The sequence below is a fragment of the Ambystoma mexicanum genome, chromosome 7p, assembly GCF_040938575.1.
Source record: "Ambystoma mexicanum isolate Mex_15411 chromosome 7p, UKY_AmexF1_1, whole genome shotgun sequence".
Lineage (NCBI taxonomy): Eukaryota > Metazoa > Chordata > Amphibia > Caudata > Ambystomatidae > Ambystoma > Ambystoma mexicanum.
Window position 1 is genome coordinate 807,304,873 of NC_090939.1, and position 21,204 is coordinate 807,326,076.

At 43.6% G+C, this 21,204-nt stretch overlaps 1 protein-coding gene across 4 annotated transcripts in view; it reads left to right on the forward strand.

Moving 5' to 3' along the window:
• LOC138526330 (interleukin-18 receptor 1-like) overlaps positions 1–21,204 on the forward strand; it is a 756,409-nt gene that overhangs the window by 688,418 nt on the left and 46,787 nt on the right. For all 4 annotated transcript variants that reach the window (XM_069636931.1, XM_069636933.1, XM_069636934.1 and 1 more), the window contains one exon: positions 16,443–16,601. In XM_069636931.1, the coding sequence (XP_069493032.1) occupies positions 16,443–16,601 (159 nt within the window). The remainder of the gene's footprint in view (positions 1–16,442; positions 16,602–21,204) is intronic.

The window sequence follows — 21,204 nt, forward strand, 5'->3', positions numbered from 1 at the left end:
CCAATCGCATGTGAAACTTCCCATGCACCCCTGAAATACACTTACCCAGGCCAATCGCGTGTGAAACTTCCCGCGAACCCCTGAAATACACGTACCCAGGCCAATCGCGTGTGAAACTTCCCGCACACCCCTGAAATACACGTACCCAGGCCAATCGCATGTGAAACGTCCCGTGCACCCCCAAAATACACGTACCCAGGCCAATCGCATGTGAAACTTCCTGCGCACCCCTGAAATACACGTACCCAGGCCAATTGCGTGTGAAACTTCCCGCGCACCCCTGAAATACACGTACCCAGGCCAATCGCATGTGAAACTTCCCGCGCACCCCTGAAATACACGTACCCAGGCCAATCGCGTGTGAAACTTCCCGCGCACCCCCTTAATACACGTACCCCACTCGCACAGGCCCTTTCGCGTGTGAAAGTTCCCGCAAACCCTGTAATACACGTACCCTGCTGAAATCGCGTATGAAACTTCCCGCGAACCCCAGTAATACACGTACCCCACTCGCACAGGCCCTTTCGCGTGTGAAACTTCACGCGCACCCCAGTAATACACGTTCCCCACTTGGCGTTTGCTGTTTGGCAGCCATGTAAACTGGTCCAGGGTTAGCGCAGCCCTTTGCGCTGAATTGGGAATTTTGATGGCTTTTCCTTGCGCGAGGGCGTTCTTGGGGGCATAACTGGCGCTGCTGCAGGGTCACTGCGCCACGGCTAGTTTTGGAGGCTAAAACCCATGAATACGCTGTGCGCGGAAATCGATTTTAGCGCACGCGGCTGGCGCAGACATTCGCACGCGCACACTGTGCGCCAGCCGCGTGCGCCACTTTTGTGCGAAATTCTGTGAATTACCCTGACAATGTTTTTTAGCAATGTGCAATGCGATTAAATGATTTGCCATGGACCACACACTTTGGTTAAGCAGCATGCTCCAAATATTACATCCCTTTTTGGTGCCATCATTTTGGTGTAGGCTGATTTGGTGCGGCCATTTTGCCACACCGCCCGTGGCCTTTTTGGAGCGAAAGCCATTTCGGCACCATTATTTGGGCACAAGCGATGTTTGGACGTGGCTGACACTGCAGCCACATCTAAACGCCTTCATGCCAAATATGATCACAGGACTGCACTGCAACAAACCTTGCCTCCTCCTGGTTGCATTGCTTTTCGTTTAATTAAAATAAATTAGTTAAATAGATAAAAAAAAGTACTGCATTGAATGCTGGTTTGCCAGAATTCAATGCCCATCATTTAAGCACTAGGCCACAATGGCTTGGCGCTTCGGAGAGCATATATTTCATACTTACCCTATCATTTAATATGTTTAATGATAAAAGGCTAAATATGAACATTGTGAGAGCACAAACAATAACATAATTGTAGCATAATGTTTAAATGCTGAGTCTTGAACTCCTGAAAGCCAGTATTCTCTGATGGTGGCGTTCAACATGAATGTAATTTGTTTTAATTAAATTCTTTCTGTTTTATAATGTTGCCCAGAGATGGTGAAGTCCGCTTTTTGGATATATGTTCAATGAAAGTGGGAATGTGTGGTGTGAGGGTGTGTATGTCATCTGACAGGGTGTGTGTGTGTGTGTATATATATATATAAAGGTATGTAACACTTGGAGCATGATGCTTAACCAAAGTGTGTGGTCCATGGCAAATCATTTAATCACACTGTGCATGGCCTAAAAACATTGTGTGTGTGTGTGTGCATTTCTCCATGTAAGTCATGAGATGCCCATCCAGTTCTTGTTTTTTTGGGGCATTTTGAGACTTGTAGATTTGTTTTGTCCGTCAAGTGTCCTGTACCACTAGTCCCAACATGCAAAGTAAAAAGGAAATGTGAATGATCATCTTCCAAATAATAAGGGACTTGTGGCACATAACAATATATACAAGACATGTAACTTGGCTATATTCATGATTTCTCCTGCACCTCTATTTGTTTGGGTTGAATGGCAGTAGGGGATCTGTAAGTTGTTGAAGGAGAAGGTACGTAGTGTAGAATCAGAGGAGGAGGAAAACAAGTAAATCATGTTTTATTTCAGCTGAGGAAAGTGAGAAGAAGGGGCTGGAGAGGAGTGGTGTCTACTTGCCCCTCCCGTTTTCAAAGTCTAAAAATAGCAGAGTATATTAAGGGAATAATGGGACTGTGTGGCACACCCCCAACTCCCTTGAACTGCAAAGAAAGTCTTGTTTGCGCTGGCTCACATGCAATGGAAGACGCACAACTATTACTAACCCATTGGAAGTGCAGTTCAAATCATGCAGTGATTGGGTGACCGTTTCCATGAAAGAGGCCACATGAATCAAAGACATGCTTGTTAAGACTAAATAGTCCAGAATACCAAATGTACTGTTTTAAATAAAAAACGTAAAGTCTTGAACCCAGGACCTGCAGAGTTCAAGGACCAGCATTCAGCCACTACACCACAATGGCTTAGTGCTTCATGATGCATGCGTTTCATACTTAGCCTACAATGTAATATGCCCAATTGTAAAAGGCTAAGTATGAAACTTGTGAAAGTCCAAACAATAATATTATTCTAGCATAATGGTTAAGTGCTGTGTATCAAACTTTTGCAGGCCAGGGTTCTCGGAGGCAACATTCACCACAAATCTATTGTTTTTTCAGCTTTATAATGTTTCCCAGCGATGATGTAATATGGTAACTGGTCAATCCATCAAACACCAAAGCATCTAATACCAAAACATCAAATTATATGCAACGAAATTCCATTCCATGGAATAGCCATTTCTTTGTATATAATTCGATGGATCCATCGAAATTATTGGGGTTAGTGTTGGGGCTTCGGTTAGATTAGGGGTTACATTAGGGTTAGGGTTGTGGCTAGGGTTAGATTAAGGGTTACATTAGGGTTAAGGTTAGGGTTGGAGCTAGAGTTAGGGTTGGGGCTAGGGTTAAATTAAGGGTTACATTAGGGTTGGGGTTGGGGTTGGGGCTAGGGTTAGATTAAGGGTTACATTAGGGTTAGGGTTGGGGCTAGGGTTAGGGTTAGGATTGGGGCTCGGGTTAGATTAAGGGTTACATTCGGGTTAGGATTGGGGCTAGGGTAATGGTCAGGGTCAGGGTTGGGCTAGGGTTAGATTAAGGGGTACATTAGGGTTAGGGTTGTGACTAGGGTTAGGGTTGGGGCATGGGTTAGATTAAGGGTTACATTAGGGTTTGGGTTGTGACTAGGGTTGGGGTTGGGGAAAAGGTTAGGGTTGGGGCTGGGGTTAGATTAAGGGTTACGTTGGGGTTAGGGTTAGGGTTTGGGTTGGGTGTGTGGGCATGGGGGATGGGCTGTGCCAGGGGGAAACCCCCCAATATACAAAATAATGTAAACATTACAAGCAGCTGGCCACTGTCGAAATTTCACCACTGGACAGTTCCATGTAACATTTTAAAGTTACAAAAACAGCATTGAAATGCTATCTTTTACATGTAAAAGTGCATTTCCATTGAAACCAGTCCATTTATATTTTTAATGGACTTGTTTAGATGGAAAGGCACTTTTACATGTAAAAGATAGCTTGTCGATGCTTTTTATTAGATGCTTTGGTTTGTCTTTGCTTTTTTTTCCCGATGTAATCACTATAAACCGTCTAATACATGTTCCACTCTGTTTTATAATGTTGCAGTAAATAAAGGTGTTTCATGTTTAATATATGTTCAATTCTGCAATGACAGCACATGTCCCATCCTGTTTTTCACGTTTAATCTAGATTACAAAATGCAAAGGTCCTGCAGGTTCATGCCGTGCCAATTGCGACCACTCGTGCCAAAACATCCTTGCACTAAGAGGTCCCTGCACCCAACTGGCGGCGTATAACGGACACACCCAAATGGGAATTACAAAACAGATGTGCCATAACTGCGTGTGCCTAATTGGCCACACCGAAATGTCCTCTGCCGTGCTCCAAGACCCTTGTTTTATGGCTCATCTCTTGGTGACTGTTGTGATCGCGTGACCCCAACTAACCACATTTAAGCAACACGGAAACGGGAAAAAAAATGACCGGCTGCAAGAATAACATACGCCCAGGTACTTTCTGGCACTCACAAATATATGCACATTACTGCTTAGCTTCAAAGTGATGAAGGGGCTGGCCCCCTCAGGCAATGTTGCTCTAAGTGGTCCTGTAACATTGCCTACATTCTTAGGCAACATGGCCTGATGGTGCTGGCCTTTTCAGCACTTTGAAGCTAAGCAGATTCAGTTCTAGTTACTGCATGGATGAGAGACATGGTCACCAGTGATTTTTCATCCCCGATGTCACTGTAGCTGTAACAATATCTATGTTTGCATTATGTATAAAAGATTGCAGTCTTTGAGAACTCCCAATGTTTTTAGTGAATACCCTGTGTGATTACATGATTTGCCGAGGATCAAACACTTTGGTTAAGCAGCATGTTACATGGCCGGTCTCCTGGTGATTGTTATCATACATTTCACAACCCCTCCTAACCGCATTTAAGCAACATGTACAAAGGGAAAAAATGACCAGCTACAAAAATAACATATGCCTGGGTACTTTTGCCCCATAGCGAAAAACAAAAGCTGGCACCCATGAATATATGCACAGTAAGTGAACATATATCTTAAAATGAAATAGACAAATGTAGTTCAATAGACCTACTCCTTAAACGAAAGTGTGCAAGACAAAATAGCATTAGACTTTTAAAAAAAAGTGATGAACACTGGGAAAAATAACCTGAGAGAGGAAATGTTCCAATAAATACGCTGGCAAAGTATATATGGTGCTCACCTTTTAAACCCAGCAATCTGTCATGAAATATTCCCTGGAAAACTATGTCCCAATAGGAAACAAATGCTTGTGGTCTTGTAAACTCACCGTTGCTGTAAAAATATTTATTTTTATTATTATTGACTGGGAGACTCCCAATACCAGAGCGTGATTCAGCAAAAAACAAAAAATGGTCTCTGAGTGCAAAACTTTTGGGGACTGACGGTAGCGCGGTTTAAAAATTAATAATTTGGATGCCCATTAGGTCGACCATTCATGCAGTAACCTGCACTGACCCAGCTTAGATTCAAAGCAGGACTGACCCTACTTATCTTCAAAGCAAGGAAAAGGCCTTCCCATTTCTCTGAATGGTCTTGTCACGCTGGCACATTCATTGGGCACCTTGGGTTTAGGAGGCTGACCCCTTCCTCATTTTGAAGCTAAGCAGGGTCTGTCCTGGTTACTGCACAGATGAGAGACCTGGATACAATCGTGTCACCTTTGGCCATGGACAGTGTTATTTCCACCCTGACATCACTATAATATCTTTAAAATAAACGGCAATTGCAGGTACTAAACTACACATGCATACAAACTAAACAACTCGGCTATCCGAATATTGGAAAAATGGCAGAAAAATAAAATGCGTTCCTGACTGCCCTCAACAAGTGCTCTCCTCATCTGTGCCAGTTCCCCCCACTCCCAGACGAAGTTCTCACCTCCCCTGCTCTCTCCATGCAACCAGCCGGTTTTTCCGGCTCGGTTACCTCCGGACTCGTATTACCATTCCGCCTCTGTGACTCCCGTAATTACCAGGGCATTACGACCGTGGTGTCCTGGGAATTCCAGAGGTGGAATTCGGTAAATCCCCATTCGCACTGAGTCCCATAGGGCTCAATGGGAATGGGGAAGTGGAAACACTGGCACCATCTCGCGATGGTGCTGGTGTTTCCACGTCCGCCTGCAGGCAGGGGGTGTTAAACCCGCCAGGTCAGACCTGGCGGGAACGCCACCTCCCGCCTGCAGGACTCGAGATTGGGCGGCCCGGAATTAACAGTGGCGGCGGGTTTACCGGCACTGTTATTTCTGGACCGCCCGACCCATAATGAGGTCCAATGTTTCTGTGATGCAGTTTGCTTTGAGATGTTGGATATTCGAGGCTACAGAAAGCTTTGTGTTGCAAACTCAATCCCTAGTCCCCCTTCAACTTCCAGATTTCCTTTGGTGCCCTCTATCCCCCCACCTATAGTCTGCTGGCATGTGCCTGTTTTTTACCTGCAAATAGCTTTTTTCCTCGTTTCATTTTACCATAACCTTGCATATCTCTCACATCGAAAGAAAACAAGATCCATAATTTCTAAAAAACCTGGTTTCTGGTAAATCCCTGAGATATAGCTATATATTTTTGAGAAGAAGCACTCCCTTCTTTGTCAAATATTTAAATAACTACCGCACAGAATAACCCCAAACCATGCATGGATCGCGAGTCAATGCTTCTTACCAAGTTGTTTTGGACCTGGTCCAAATTCGTCCAGTGGTTTGGGTTGTGCGCTTTGGCAAAAATTGAGCTTGTTTGTCTATAGCAAAATGAATGGGAAGAAGGCCACACTTTTGGAAAAACTATACGTTTTGGGACGCTTAATAACGTTTTTATTTTTTAACCAATCTTTACGAAACGTTGCATTCTCGGGGGGGTGGGGTTGCGAGTCCTTAATTACATTCAAAATTTCTGTCAATTCCGTTACTCAAATCCAATGTTATTAACAATGGAATTTTGAGGGATTCCTACGGGAGTCCGACACAGCTTAAATATAGAGTGGCTATCACCACCCTAGATATGTCAGGCGCCTCGCCGACCACGGCGCTCAGTGCAGGAAACGCTGCCGGAATCCCCTTTTCAAGCTCATCACCTTCACATAAGGTAAAATGGGGTTAATCCCTGTAGAAAAGTTAGTGTACAAATTTCACAATATCCAATGCCTATACAGGGTCGAACAAGCAGTTGCCATGGCACTGGCCCGACCCAAACTGGACATTTTTCCACCTAGGGAAAATCTGGCAATCAAAAGAGCTCCTAAGAAAGAAAAGCAAAGCATTCCATCAGGGAATGGCACATCGTGCCAATCCAATCTCAGGCAAGATCTTAAAATATGCCTTCTGAATACCCGTTCCCTTAATAAACACGCGCAATGCGTAGATGACAGGATCATAGAGGAACAAATAGATGTGTTCTGCATAACCGAAACCTGGCTTAAGGAGGCGATAGGTATCGCGGTCCCGGAGGGCTGTTCCATTTTCTACTCCACCAGACTGGAAGGTTATGGGAGTGGTGTTGCAGTTATCGCAAGGGACTCAATTCACATGTTCCCCACTGATATTGCATGTCCAGGTAGTGAAATCTTACATCTAAAATACCTACCCACAGCCAACAGTAGCCTTAATTTGATTGTCCTCTATAGGCCCCCATCCTCCATCCCAGAGTTTAATGAGCACATTGCAAACCAATTTAACATGCTTAAAGGGCCAAATACAGCCACCATAGTCATAGGGGACTTCAATCGTTGGCATGATGACCTTAAGGACAAAGAAGCTAGCAACTTACAAAGTTTGCTGAACAACATTGACTTTAAGATCAGTAACCAACATCCCACGATGGATAATGGTCACATATTGGACTGGGTTATCACAAATAATCTGGTAACTCGAGACTTTGTGACAGAACCGTGCACATGGTCAGATCACCATAGTATAACCTTTTACATCTCCTTGCCTTACCCCAAGTCCAAAATTCCCAACCACCCCATTCCTATGACATATCGAAACTATAAAAACATAGACAGGGATTTACTTCTGCAATGCCTTTCCAACAAGGAAGCTAGTCAAGGTAAAATGGATTAATGTGAGACATTATTGCCTAACTTACTAAGCCACCTTGACAAAGTAATGAATCTCACAGCACCTCTTCAAACAAAACCTTCCAGACCAGTCAAAAAACAAACACCTTGGTTCACTAGCGAATTTACAGACCAAAAAAAGTTTAAAAGAAACAGAGAAAATAGTTGGCGAAAAAACCCATCGCCGGCTAATAAATCTTCCTGGAAAGAAAGTAAATCCAAATACAAACGTATGATGCTAGAAGCCAAGAAAAACTATTATAACAACCAAATCAAAGCTGCTGCTAATTCCACTAGTAAGCTTTTTAACATCTTAAAATCAGTGGAAAAACCAATTGCTATCACATCCCCATTCTCACCTACACAAGAAGAATGTGATGCCACTCAGATCGCCTTCTTCAATAAAATCTCAAAAGCCAGAGACACTATCCTAAACTCATTAATGAATAAAACTACATCAATGACTATGCCCCCGGAGACTACCCTTACACTCTCGGAAACCTTCAAGTTTTCAGAAATCACGGTGGAAGACATGACTAAAACCTTTACCTCCATGAAACCCACCTCCTGTGCAGAGAACATTCTCCCTCCTAAAATAATGTTGGACAATGCGTACATTTTCGCACTGATGTTAACCAAAATCATCAATGCATCTTTCAGAGATCAGGATGTACCCAAGGCCATTAAAAAAGTTACAGCTACACCATTGGTCAAAAAACCGAACCTCGATCAAAGAGACCCCAATAACTTGAGACCCATTACAAACTGTAATTTTATATTGAAAATCATGGACAGGATCGCCACTAGCCAGCTAAAGGCACATGTAGAGTCCACTAATTCACTACTTCGTCAACAATCGGGTTTCCGCCCAGCTCACAGCACGGAGTCAGCAATGCTTGATTTATAGTCCAAGATGCTTAGCATTTTCGATAAAGGAAAGGCAAGTCTCCTCATTCTCCTCGACCTAAGCGCTGCGTTCGACCTATTGGACCATAACTTACTCCAGTCCGCTCTAAAGAAAACAGCTAACTGCTCAGAGGAAGCCATCGGCTGGATTATGTCGTTCCAAAAAGACTGGACATCTAAGGTCCATTGGGGCGACAAGTTCTCCATGGAAAAGGAAATCATTTGTGGAGTTCCTCAAGGCGCAAGTATATCACCGCTACTTTTTAACATCTACTTGAGATACCTATGCCTCATCCTTGATTACATCACTGCATTCTTTACCAACTACACCGACGATAAGCAGTTGGTGATCGAGCTAAGGGGTGACTACCAGAAAGATAGTGACCAGCTCACCTTGATCTACAACAACGTGGAACATTGGATGGACACCAATTGGATGTGCCTCAATGGACAGAAAATGAAGCTTATGATCTTCGGATCCCCTTCAGTCACAGCCAAACTATCCACCTCGTATACATACTTTAAAATAAAAGATACACAGATTCAGGTCCTAAGTGAAGTTAAAACCTTGGGTATGATGCTTGAAGCTTCATTGGGGACAAATGCGAGGCACAATATATTTAAAAAAAAACTGTGCTTATCACCTCAGGCTACTAAAATCCATCCGGCCATATATATCCGAGGACAACAGTGCCACCATTGCCAGAGCCATCATATTGTCCAGTTTGGACTATGGCAATGCCCTGATCTTGGGTGCTTCAAAGAAATGCATACACAGCTACCAGGTTGTCCAGAATAACGCAGTAAGGATTGTGAAGCATAAAACCAAATCACAGCACATCAGTGACTCCAAAAGAGAGCTACACTGGTTGAAAATAGAGGATAGGGTCCACTTCAAGGCCTTAACAATCGCGCATAAATGTATCCATGGAAAAGCCCCGGCTTACTTGAAATCCAGGATTCATTCCTATGTGCCAGGCAGAACACTAAGATCTACCCATCTCGGTAAAATCACAGTTGCTACGCATAAACTTAAATGTAGTCTTGGCAGATCTGTCCCTATACTGGCAGCCGGCATTTGGAATAATCCCCCCACCCATATTCGATTGGAAACCAACTATATGAGTTGCCGCAAGCAAGTGAAAACTCTCTTTTAAATAATCTCCCTGTTGAACCTACCTTTAGGCCCTCTGCTCACTTGTTTGTCTGTCCCGTCTCTCAAAGCACCGTCCATCTGTAACGTGTACTTATTTCTGCGCCCCGAGGCCTGCGGGCAACTGGCGCATTATAAATTTAAAATAAATAAATATATATATATATATATATATATATATATATATATATATATATATATATATATATATATATTGGATTGATAAAGCGCAAACCTAGCTGCAAAGCAACAAAACACTATGGAAAAAGGGAGGAACACAGGAGTTTACAAGTAGGGTGTGGAGATAGCAGAGGAGCTTAAATGGGTAGAACATGGAGGAGATTGGATGTACTCCAGAAGGTGGAAATTATAGTCGATTCAATTGATCAGCAATATGATCTAATAGTGATCCCAATAATCACTGATATACTTATATTTATGATTTTGGGAGTTGTGAGACTTGTCTAGCATCTTGTTGCTACTGTACTTATCACACATATGGTGTTGCACTGGTATCAATAATGAATGTGGTGAGATGACTTTCTACCAATGTTTGCTGGCATTTGACTTTGCTCTCCTGAAATTAGATATATGTAGTTGATTCAGCTGTTCCTAAAAATGCTGTGGCTGGACCACAACCAAAATGAGAGATGTCCATATGATTGCATTCTTGTGGGTGCTCATCTTCCAGCTTTGGATCTGCATATGGTCAGCAAGTAACTTCTCTTTTCAGAACTCAGAGAGGTTTTCACCTGAGGGAGCATAAGTAGTAATGCAAGTTATTTCAAAGCTTGGTTTCTTGTCATTCTTATATGTAACATTCATTCTTGAACAACATGTCTTCCCCTAAACCCTGAGGTTCGTCAACACCTGATCATTTGCTCTGGTTATTTCTGTGATATAACTTCATAGATTGTGTTTCCTACTAGCCAATGACACAGTGAGGATCCAAGACATACTTTTGTTAAGCAAACATAGATTGCTTCTTGAGCTCAAATGTGCTAACTCACAGTGTGTACGCATTTCTGCAACCTCATCACCACTTAGTTCACTGATTTACCTTTCTAGGTGTGAGCTACATCAGGGGTCCGATTCATGGAATTACTTATGTGGAAAATAGGGAATTCACCAAACTGCAAGCAAATTCATGGAATCGAAAGTGCAGGACTTTTCCAGCACTTCTCTGCGAGCCGTCAATTGTCTTGCATGAGACATCACTCAGAGAGTGGGCATGGCTTGCACAGAGGGATGGGAAGGGGGCAGAACAAACAAAATGGGGAAGAATATGCAAAAAAGTGGGCATTTCGAGAGACGGCCGGCAGGCAGTCCCTCACACACCCACAATTGCACCAAACAACATGTATTCATGGAAACACCCATGCAGCCTCTCGAAGTCAGATGTAAAGACACTTGCACAAGGAATCAGAGCACAGAGGTGGGTTTGCATGTCAGATTCAGGGGTGCGTGTACACGACTGGGCTTCAGATCTAACTTAGGGGTGCAGGAACGATTTACAGGGATTTACGGGGGTTGGCACAAATATTTTTCAAGTTTAAATCGAGTTATGCATTTTCTTACACATGCTGTCGGGGTGCGGGCAACAGTTACCGGGGATCCTAAACAGGGTCGCCGAGATGCAGGCCTGTTTGTGGGGGACTCCACACATTGTTTGAAGGGTGCATGTATTTGTGCGCGGGGGAGCTTGCAAAGGTAGCTGTTCTGTTTGTTTTTGTATGCTTTTCGGGGGGCATGTCGGGGACGTTCCAGGCACAACTTGCAAATACGGTTACTTTGCACAGTAAAATCCATGAATACTTGGGGCGCCTATTTTTTTTTTATCTGCGTGCAGGCTTGCGCAGTGTCCTTCTCGGAGCACGGCCCCTGTGGAATTTCTGTGCACATTTCCATGAATTGGCCTCCAAATGTATATTGTTCGTATTCGAGGTTTATATTGGGGGGTAAAAGATACATTGCTCTTTTTTGAGCTCTTTTCGTGAGATTTTGCTTAGGTCTTATTTCTAGGGCAGATATAAACCCACTTCGGTTGCACAGTGTTTCCTTAAAATACTTGGGCAGCCAACAACGCACTGCGAGATGTGAGATAGACTAAACACTTTTGACAAATGCACAATAAGAGACTGTTTTCATAAAACATGTATAAATGTATTCTTTGTAATAAGGCTGTGCATAGGAAGCAAGTACAACGCATTTACAGGTAATGATGCCTTTTGAGAATATGCTGAAAACACAGAATAGTAGTATCACTGTACCATAATATTTCACACCTAGCTGTTTAGTGAGGCTGAAAGGCCTCAAAAAGAACAGATACCTCCATGCCCTAACTATGGATCCAATAGAATCTAATTGGAGTGAGGAGGAGGTCTGCACACCTGACACAACAATCAGCAAGGAAAAGAAGACCTCAAGCCGGGTCAAAGGACCTGCCAGAGACTGACCAGAAAAAGAATTTTACTCACCGATTTCAAAAATCTTAAATTACAGAAGTGAGGAGTACCTTCACTAGTGGGATGGTTAATGTTCAGTTCTGGGTGGGTCAGCTCAGCAAAATTGTATTACAGATATAAAATAATGGAAGAAACACCCAAGGCCGACTACTAACTGCCCCCCACGCCCCAAAAATAAAGTGAAGAAAGTAAGTCAGGGTTGCACTGTTGAGGAGCCTGCAGACTGGAGTTCTTGGAACAGCAGCATGGATGGTCATGGTTGTCACACAGATGTACATGGTCAGCAAACAAAGACCTTGTCCCTGGCCCTGGAGGAATGAAATAGTGAGCCCAGCTGAGGTCAGGGGGACCGCTTAAAGATGTTCAAGGCAAGAAACCGATTTTCAGTTACGTGAGAGTGAACATTCCGCAGTTAAGTCAGAGGTCATATGCTCTGGTTCAATTAAAGTTCGGGATGACACATCACTGGAGGTTTCCATGCTGGGAGACCAGTCTGGGGTGCTCTACAATTTCAAAGGTTCAAACAAGAGTTCCAGCAGAGTCAACTGCTATGCTGGATAGCGAAACATATGTGATGCTCATATCCAAGGGTCAACAGTACAGATGAGACCTCTCAGATGGAGATACATTAAGGCAATTGATTCAGTTGTTCCCTGCCTGATCAATGGAAGGAGCACCGAATACCAATCCTTCTGGTTGTCAGAAAGGGAGAGCTTCAACATCAGGCTTCGTTATATCTAACATATTATGGTTTAGACCTCCCATCAACTTCTTATGGTTAGTTGTCTCTATGGATGCTTCAGAAACATATCCCAGTAGCCTCCAATCATGCAGTTAAGCACAGTTGAAACATTTGGGGGCCAGTCAATCAGTGCTGGCCTCCACACACCAACTTGCATGCACATTCATCAAGCCAAACCCATGGGATCTAGAACCACGTGGTCAACATACCCAATCACACACAACAAAGAAAGAACAGTTGCCAGGGAAGTGGCGTCCACTATACTAGAGTGTAATTTTTGAATGCCTACTGAAAGAAAATAGCTTCTTGTGAGCCAAAATGACTACAACTTCTACAGCCGCTATACAGTAGATCATGGTCAATTAGAACTCGTGCAAGTGTCTGGGGCAGGTTATGGACCCATGGGGGCGTAGGTTGTAGACCCAGAGGGACTTAGAGGGACTTTGGTGGCTGAGCGTGTTGTCAAAAGGCAGTAACATATAAGGGTGAATCCCCCATTGAAAACAGGATGGAATGCCCTAGGGAAGAAATGATCAGAGGATCACAAAACATAAGCAAACAATGCAGGAGGCTCCCAACGTTGGTAATAACTGGGCTTTCTTCCTCATGAGCTAGCCCCAATTTTGTTTTAAGGGCAGACGTCTCTTTATCAGACTTCTGTCGTCACTCCAACAAACATGTGTTTGTCTGCGTTCATTTGAAGGATGTTAAGGAAACCCTTACATATTACAGAGAGTACTTATACTCGGGACATATGCTTTGTGTAAGATGGGAACGCTTACTAATACAGTATGAGGCAACAGTACTGAGCATTTTCCTGTTGTGCTCCCGTGTGTGGTTCTTAAAGAAATATCGATGTGCAGACTTTGTGGGAGTGGATTGGACACAGGCGATGTTCTACCATCTCACTCAGGAACGGTCGGGTAGGTTGTTCTGTGTGTCGATAATTGTATTATGTTATCAAATGCCCGTATTATGACATACTAATCTTGCTGCAACATATTTGATTGTGGTATGCACAGCCTTGTACAGTGCTTTAAGTAGGATGTGTACACTTTGGGGCTGTTAAGGGGGCATGGCCTACATTTGCCCTTTGGCTTAGTAACGGGCCCTCTCCGCCTCTGCTTTGCTTCCTTAATCGTGGCACTGACACCTGCCAGGCATATCTTTGCAGCGAGCATTACCCTCTCACTCAGGGTGCGAGGGTGATGATTGCTGCATCTCTTTAGTTGAAGGGATGCCTGGTGGGGGTCCACGCCACAAGTAAGGAAGAACAGGAGTGGAGGGTATACACCTGGGACTTCTTTATTAAAGCACTTGGTTGCATAACATACAGAAGCAGTGTATACACATCAGAGTAACAGTATGTAACAGCATATGTATAAATGCACATAGGCAGTGGAAACATGAAGTCAGCAGTATCGAAAAAAACACAGAGAGGAAAATAAAAAAGAAAAGGGTGAATATTGGCACAAGCAGGTGGGGGCCCATCTGTGGTACAAGCGAACTGGCAGGGGAGCAGGTAGAAGGCAGCTGGGTAGGTCACCTAGGAGTCCTCGTACGCTCGCAATAGATGGGAACGGAAAGGCTGCCATGGTTCTCTTGGACATTGCCTGTTGGCTGTAAGGATGCCCATTGGTCCTCAGTATCACTGACCCAGGCGAAGGCCCACAGCCATTGCTTAGCTGACAGACTTTTTTTCTTCTAATGCCTGAAGCTCTCATGCATACAGCAAGAGCTCCAGATAGTAGAAAAAATACCTTGGCCTGCACACGCTATTCAGATGGGGCTGCCAGGCGACTTTTGGGACTCTGACTCTGTAACACTTTAGGGAGACAGCTGGGGTTCCGCCCCAGCTATTCCCAGCCCACTTAAAGCACAGGTCTTGTATTGCTTGAACTACTACCAGCGTGTTTGCTATTAGATCCCTATTATCAGTTCTGCATTGGCATTTGGCCACCATAATTCTCTGTGGGAATATGACATCCTTTTTAAAATGGCATATGATGGGTTTGAAAGCGTGCCTTCTTTTATGTCTGCTAATTGGTCTTGAAACATAATTGATTTGGCATTCATACGATGCTTCAAACACTTGCAAAAGTCCAGACCTGCCCAGTTTTGAGTAACACGCTTCCCCTCTGGCGTGTACTCTGTGAGGGTCTCATGGCAATCCAAGGTAGCCTCCCAACTCTCACGAAATATTTGTTGGGTTCTAGCCCACCTCGTCCCTGCTGCCATTTCCCTGCACTTTCTACGGCATTTTTGTATGCGGGGAAAAAACCAACATACCCACCACACCCTACCTTTCACTCACCCCCCACTACCTTTAAAATATTCGTTGAATTATTGATCTACCCCGCCACTAAAAATACCAAATGCAATCATACGACAAGGACAAGGTGGGCGGGTTCAATTTGCTGATCAGTTGCATTGAATACCAAAGCCTACAAAGAGTTACAGGTGTGCTTTCAGAGTTACCGTTCTTACTAGAGTACTACTGCAGCTGCCGCCCTCTCGAACCATGCATCTGGTCATCAAGGTGCCTCTCTTACTCAAGCTGACCCAGCAACGGGCAGGTCATGGAAGTAGAGATATCCTGTTACTTCTCACCATTTGCACACCAGCAACACTCACAAACACCTCCAGCCACTTTCATGTGCACCTCCGATCTCTCCAGTTAACTTGGTGATTTTTTACCACTGACTGAAATCGACAAGAGTTTGAAATCCCTTTGGCTCGAATTGAAGAGTCTACCTTCCCTGCAGGTATGAATAATGTGTGGAGACTATTTGTGTCATTACTGCAATATGAAAATTCCTGTCCTGGTACTTGTCCCCAACTTTGGAAACCCAGCATTGGCCTACTCCAGAAGGGCCACTGTCAGCCTCATTACAAGTCAGGCGGTAAGGAGTTAACGGCACCGGTAAAGGTGCCGGCGCCATCAACCCTGTACTGCCTGATTACGAGTTCCCCTCGCAGGACCCGGTCTGCACGTCTGGTTTTACCAGACGTGCAGAGTGGGTCCCGCAAGGGGAAGAGGGAGCAAACAACGGGCCGCTCGTAATCGGCCCATTGTTTGCTTCCTCTCCCATTCCCATTCAGCCCTATAAGGGCTGAAATGGGAATGGAGAAGGCCCGGGTCCGTGTTCCCAGAGGGAGGAATTACCGGGCCCTCCCGAAATGGCCCGGTAATTCCTCATTCTGGGAACCTGGACCAGGACCCAATAGCGGCATGGCTAACGCCAAAATCGTAATGAGGCCCAGTGTCTCTTAACTGCGGGCAAATTCCGGTTTCGAGGGCGGTCATCTACCAAATCTATTATGGTGGACTTGGTTTATATTCAGTGACAAGACACAGACACGTTTTGGAATACTGCAAGACACATTCATTGCATAGAGTATATTGGTGGACTATGTGTGAAACTTTGAGTTTCTTTTCCCGAGCTTTAAAACGTGACACATGCTAGCGTGTGTATGAACACAGGTGTTCACAGCGTGTAAACATTTTGGTTTTTCTTTCAGACGGCAAAGAGTATGATGCTTATGTGTCTTATCGGAAAGATTCACCAGGTGATGATGAAGCAGAGAAGAAGTTTGCTTTAGAGATTTTAGCCCACACACTCGAGGAACATTTTGGATACAAGTTGTGCATATTTGAGCGAGATTTCATGCCAGGAGGAAGTAAGTGAATATTTCATTAATAGATGGATTTATATATTTATTGTGCATTGTAAGGCGTTTATACCTCAAGTAAAGTGTATAAATAAACTAAAAAAACCTTGGTCACCCTAAGTTACCGGGGTAACCCAGACGTGGACACCTTGCCTAATGTGCTCAGAGAGGCACAGCTCCTCCTCACTGATGAGGCCCAACAAGGCTGAAACACGTGTCTGGGGTTGCTGTTGGTATTCTTGTTCAAATGAGGTTTGCCTGGCATTTTGGTGCAGGACTGCCCTTCTGGCCGGGACAAAGACTGATATGCAAATGGTTATTCCTCCTTTGTGAAAGGTACAGTGAGCAAAAAACTATGGCTGCGGACTCTCAAAGTGGGAAAAAACTACAGAACAGGTTATCAAGCCTTGTTCTTTCTAGAGAGGGAAGCCTGCTACCTTTGTTGTATTTCTCAAGTAAATTGTGTTTCAAAGCGCCCACAGGCCAACGGGGAGGGAACATGGGAGTGAAAGGCAAATAAAATTATGAACAAGTAAAGCGCTCTACTAGGCCTTATGAGCATTCAGAATGTGTAAGTGCAGGGAGAGAGAAGGGGATGTGGTGGGGGTAAGAGGTAAGCGCTAGGTGTAAAATGGATGGAAGTGCTAAGGAGTAAGTTGCAAGCAGCTGTTAGGTGACTGGCAGAGATCAATTGGCAAAAGTGGTTAACTGTCAGTAAGTTTGTGCAGGCCTGTGATAGCACAGGCCAATGGGTGCCTATGGCAAGTGATGGGACTTGGAGGAGGCTGAAGGAGACGGGGGTGGGAGGCCAGGACCCAGGTGGAGACATACGGGCCCTAGTTACCGATATCCGCAACTGTGGGGGTAAGCAAAGGTGGGAGGGGGGAGGAGGAGAAAAGGAAAGTATTGATTAGCTACTGGAATTTGAGGAGATAAGACACAAGACAAAGAGGAAGGAGGAAGTTGTTCCAAAGGAGCAAGCCAGCTGAGGAAAGAGATCGGCCACCAGCTTGCTGTTTAGCAAATCGCTTGACACACAGAGAGTTGGTGCCAGAGGAACGTAAAGATCTGGAGTGAGAGAATTTAGTGAGAGCCAGTTGTAGATAGCATGGTCCCCGGCCCCAGACAGCCAAATGAATGATGCAGAGAGATTTTAATTTGATCCTTGCAGCAACCGGGAGCCAGTCGAGAGTTTTTAGTGCTGGAGAGATGAGGGCCCTGGGCTTGAAGCCAACGATAAATATTGCAGCCCTATTCTGGATTAGCTGCAGGGAACGTAGAGAGGAAGAGGGTAAGTTAAGGAAGGGGGTATTGCAAATTGGTAAGGAATGGCACCTTTGTTTGCTTCTGCATGTGCTTGCTTGCAAAACTCTTACAGAAGGTAAAGATGTCACAGCACCATAGTGAATCACTAAAAGCAAAACATTTTTTTAAAAAAACGTTTGGATCTGACAGGATTGTGACTTGCATTCCAGCTGTTCAGTGAAACTATCATCATAAGCGAACACTGGAAATCAAAACCTCGACATCACAAATACATAAATACTTTTGTTTGCAATAATTGTTTTGGCACACAATATGCTGAACGGGGCAGTGGAAAGGAAGGGAAGGGACAGCACGAAAAGGGAAGGAACGAAAGGGGACGGGAGTATTGAAGGGGAAAAAAGAAAGAAAGAAAGAAAGAAAGAAAGAAAGAAAGAAAGAAAGAAAGAAAGAAAGAAAGAAAGAAAGAAAGAAAGAAAGAGGAGAGGAGGGAGGGGGTGGAGGAAAAGCGTGGGGGGACATGAACAGGTAGGAAGAGATGAGACAGATCTCTAATCATAAAGTAGAGCTGTTGTCAGATTCACAAATGTATTTTTTAAGGTTTGTGAAAAGGGAAAAGAGAAGGTGATCACAGGAAACGTAAAAAAATAAAAAACATGAAACACCAACTTTGAAGAATCGATGAAAAAAGGATTGGTGAATTATCAGAAAAATATTCTGCAGTTCTTTTTTTAACCTGTTTTCAGATATCACACGAGTCATGTGCAGTGGGTTAAACTTGTGCAATTGAATTGTATTCCTGCAAGAGTCCTATATGAGTAATTGTTCGTAGTTCTCACATTTGCTGAAGACATGATGGAACCCTGAGCAAATACCACTTTGTACAAGAAGTCGGTATAACTGAAGTAACCCCTGGTTTTAATAGCAGGGGGTTTCAATTTAACATTTAGGGATTTCAATGCCGGATGGAGATATCAATCATGAGAAGGATTATATATTTTGTATAATGCTGCCAACATTTCTGGACTTAACAGGGATGGGCCAAACATTTTGGCTCACCTTTGGAGTTAGGTATCACATTTTCCTTTGGAGTAGCTTTGTATTCGCTTTGTATTCCTGTGTTCTTGCATAAAACAGCCATTAGGTGCATTAGATATGGAAGCAACAAGTAAACATTTTTGAAAATAAATAAAAGCGATTTCCAAAAACTAAGTGGCAGACCCATATTAGACTCCCATGCCCAACCACAGTTGACAACGCCAGTTCATGAAGTACAGCTGATAATGATTTAGTACAGGATCAAAGAAGCCGGGGTTATTATGTCCTCCAAAAATGATCACAACCCATAATCAATAGAGATTATTTGCAATGAAGTGGGCAAAACCTCCTTTTCCAGTTACTGAATTTGGTGCAGGTAACTATTATTAGACTAGGCTTAGCTGGGCCATGATTTGACTCAATGGTCTAGTCTTTCCTTGTTTTTGTCCATGTTGATGGCCCGCCTGAACAGAACACAATAAATGGTGTAAGATAAACCTTATTTCCCTATCCTCAAATCATAGAAATGACTAGAAACACAGGCTCGTTATAAATGTCTTATCATATCATATATCATATCATATCATATGCACCAATCAAAGTGTGATTTGATTTATCAGTCTGCGTGTTCCCTCACCTCACATTAATTCAGCCTTGAAGGCCTTTCCTCTCAAAGCCAATGAAATAGTGTTGCCACTGAGGAAGCTTTGCAATGCTGCTAGTAGAAACACGGAAATGGCTGTTGAATTCAAGCAGTAGAAGCTAGAAATGGATAGGATAGGGGTGACCATTTTATGTTCATGAGCAACCGAATCATAGACACCCTTTATTGGGGTTTGAGAAGAATATGCACAGGACTGGCATGACTTTCCTCCCATAAGGGCTGAGGGACACCTCGGAGGCATTGCTGTTTTTGCAAATTCTGACAGATTTATACTATCATGAACCAACAATTCAGGGTCTTGTACCGTATGGTCTCTTTATAGCAATACTAGCAGTAAGGACAATCCAGAAAGAATGGAAGCTTGCTATTATAATTTAACTGTTAAATCATGGTTGATAGATGGGATCCATGATCTTACTGACCCATAACCCTCTTAGATGCAACTGTACATATGTTCTGCTCATTATGGTCTACCCATGATCACTTGCAAGGAATACAACACATATGCCACATATCTGGTGCAAAAGTGTGTTTTGATAACAAGGCCCCCCTTGGGAGGATAGCTCAGGGGCAACATGCTCGCCTGGGAAGCAAGACGACACAGAACAACACAGGTTCGATCCCCGAGTCTGTGCTAAGAAACCTCTGGGTATTAAGCACGTTATAAATAACCTATCATATCTTGTAGTCTTTTAAACATGTTTATGTATCTAATGTGGTCTCCATCGTAAGTAATGCAGTGAGATATTGGGTGTTATGAAACAGTTTCAGCCCTTTAGGATGGGAAATATGTTTTTTAGCAAAATGTTACTTTTGCCTCAAGCTGCATCAGTCCTCCAGCCTCTTCTTTTATAGATTCATATTTGTATGAATCTTGCATTGTCAATAAATACACATATGACTGAGGACATTAAGAAAAGTGATCACTCAGATGGAACCTTCGATTCATTTTCTTGAAAATGTACTGGTATTGATTCTTGGTAATTCTTCCCTGATACAATCCAAGGATTTGCAAAAGGGCTCTTTAAAAGTTAGCTGAATACCTGCAGAACACAAAGTGACTAAGCAATTGCCTACATCTTATCTTAAGTTATATTTAACATTTAAATCATTAGAGAAATAGGGAACGTACCTAATTTAGTACCTAACCTTAAATCAATTGGCCATTGCCCTGGCAAACTGCCAACTGGGCATGACTACAGAACATGCCAAATGGCTACATAAGATGGCTTTGGAGTGACTGGAACATAGCCTTCAGGCAAAGTGGGCAATGCGTACATCTGCTGCCATGAATGGTCATGCACAATGACCACATTCGTTGCTCAGGGATACCCTGGTAAAAGTGCCCAATCTGAGCAATAAGTATCCAGGAAGTATCACTGGGTATGACCGCATGCCATGTCAAATGTGTAAATGGGGTGTCCCAGAAATTCTTGGGGCCATAGCCCCAAGAAAAGAGACCATTGGGCATATTAAAGGATATGCCCAGTGGCTAGTATGTGTCCCTGGAGGAGTCTGGGACATGGCTTAAATGAATGGTCAACCACCAGTTTTTGTGCCACCAATCTTCATTACACCATCTCTACACCACTAAGGACTGTAGTATAATTTCCTTTTTCAATGAGCGTCACTTACCTTTCAGAACAC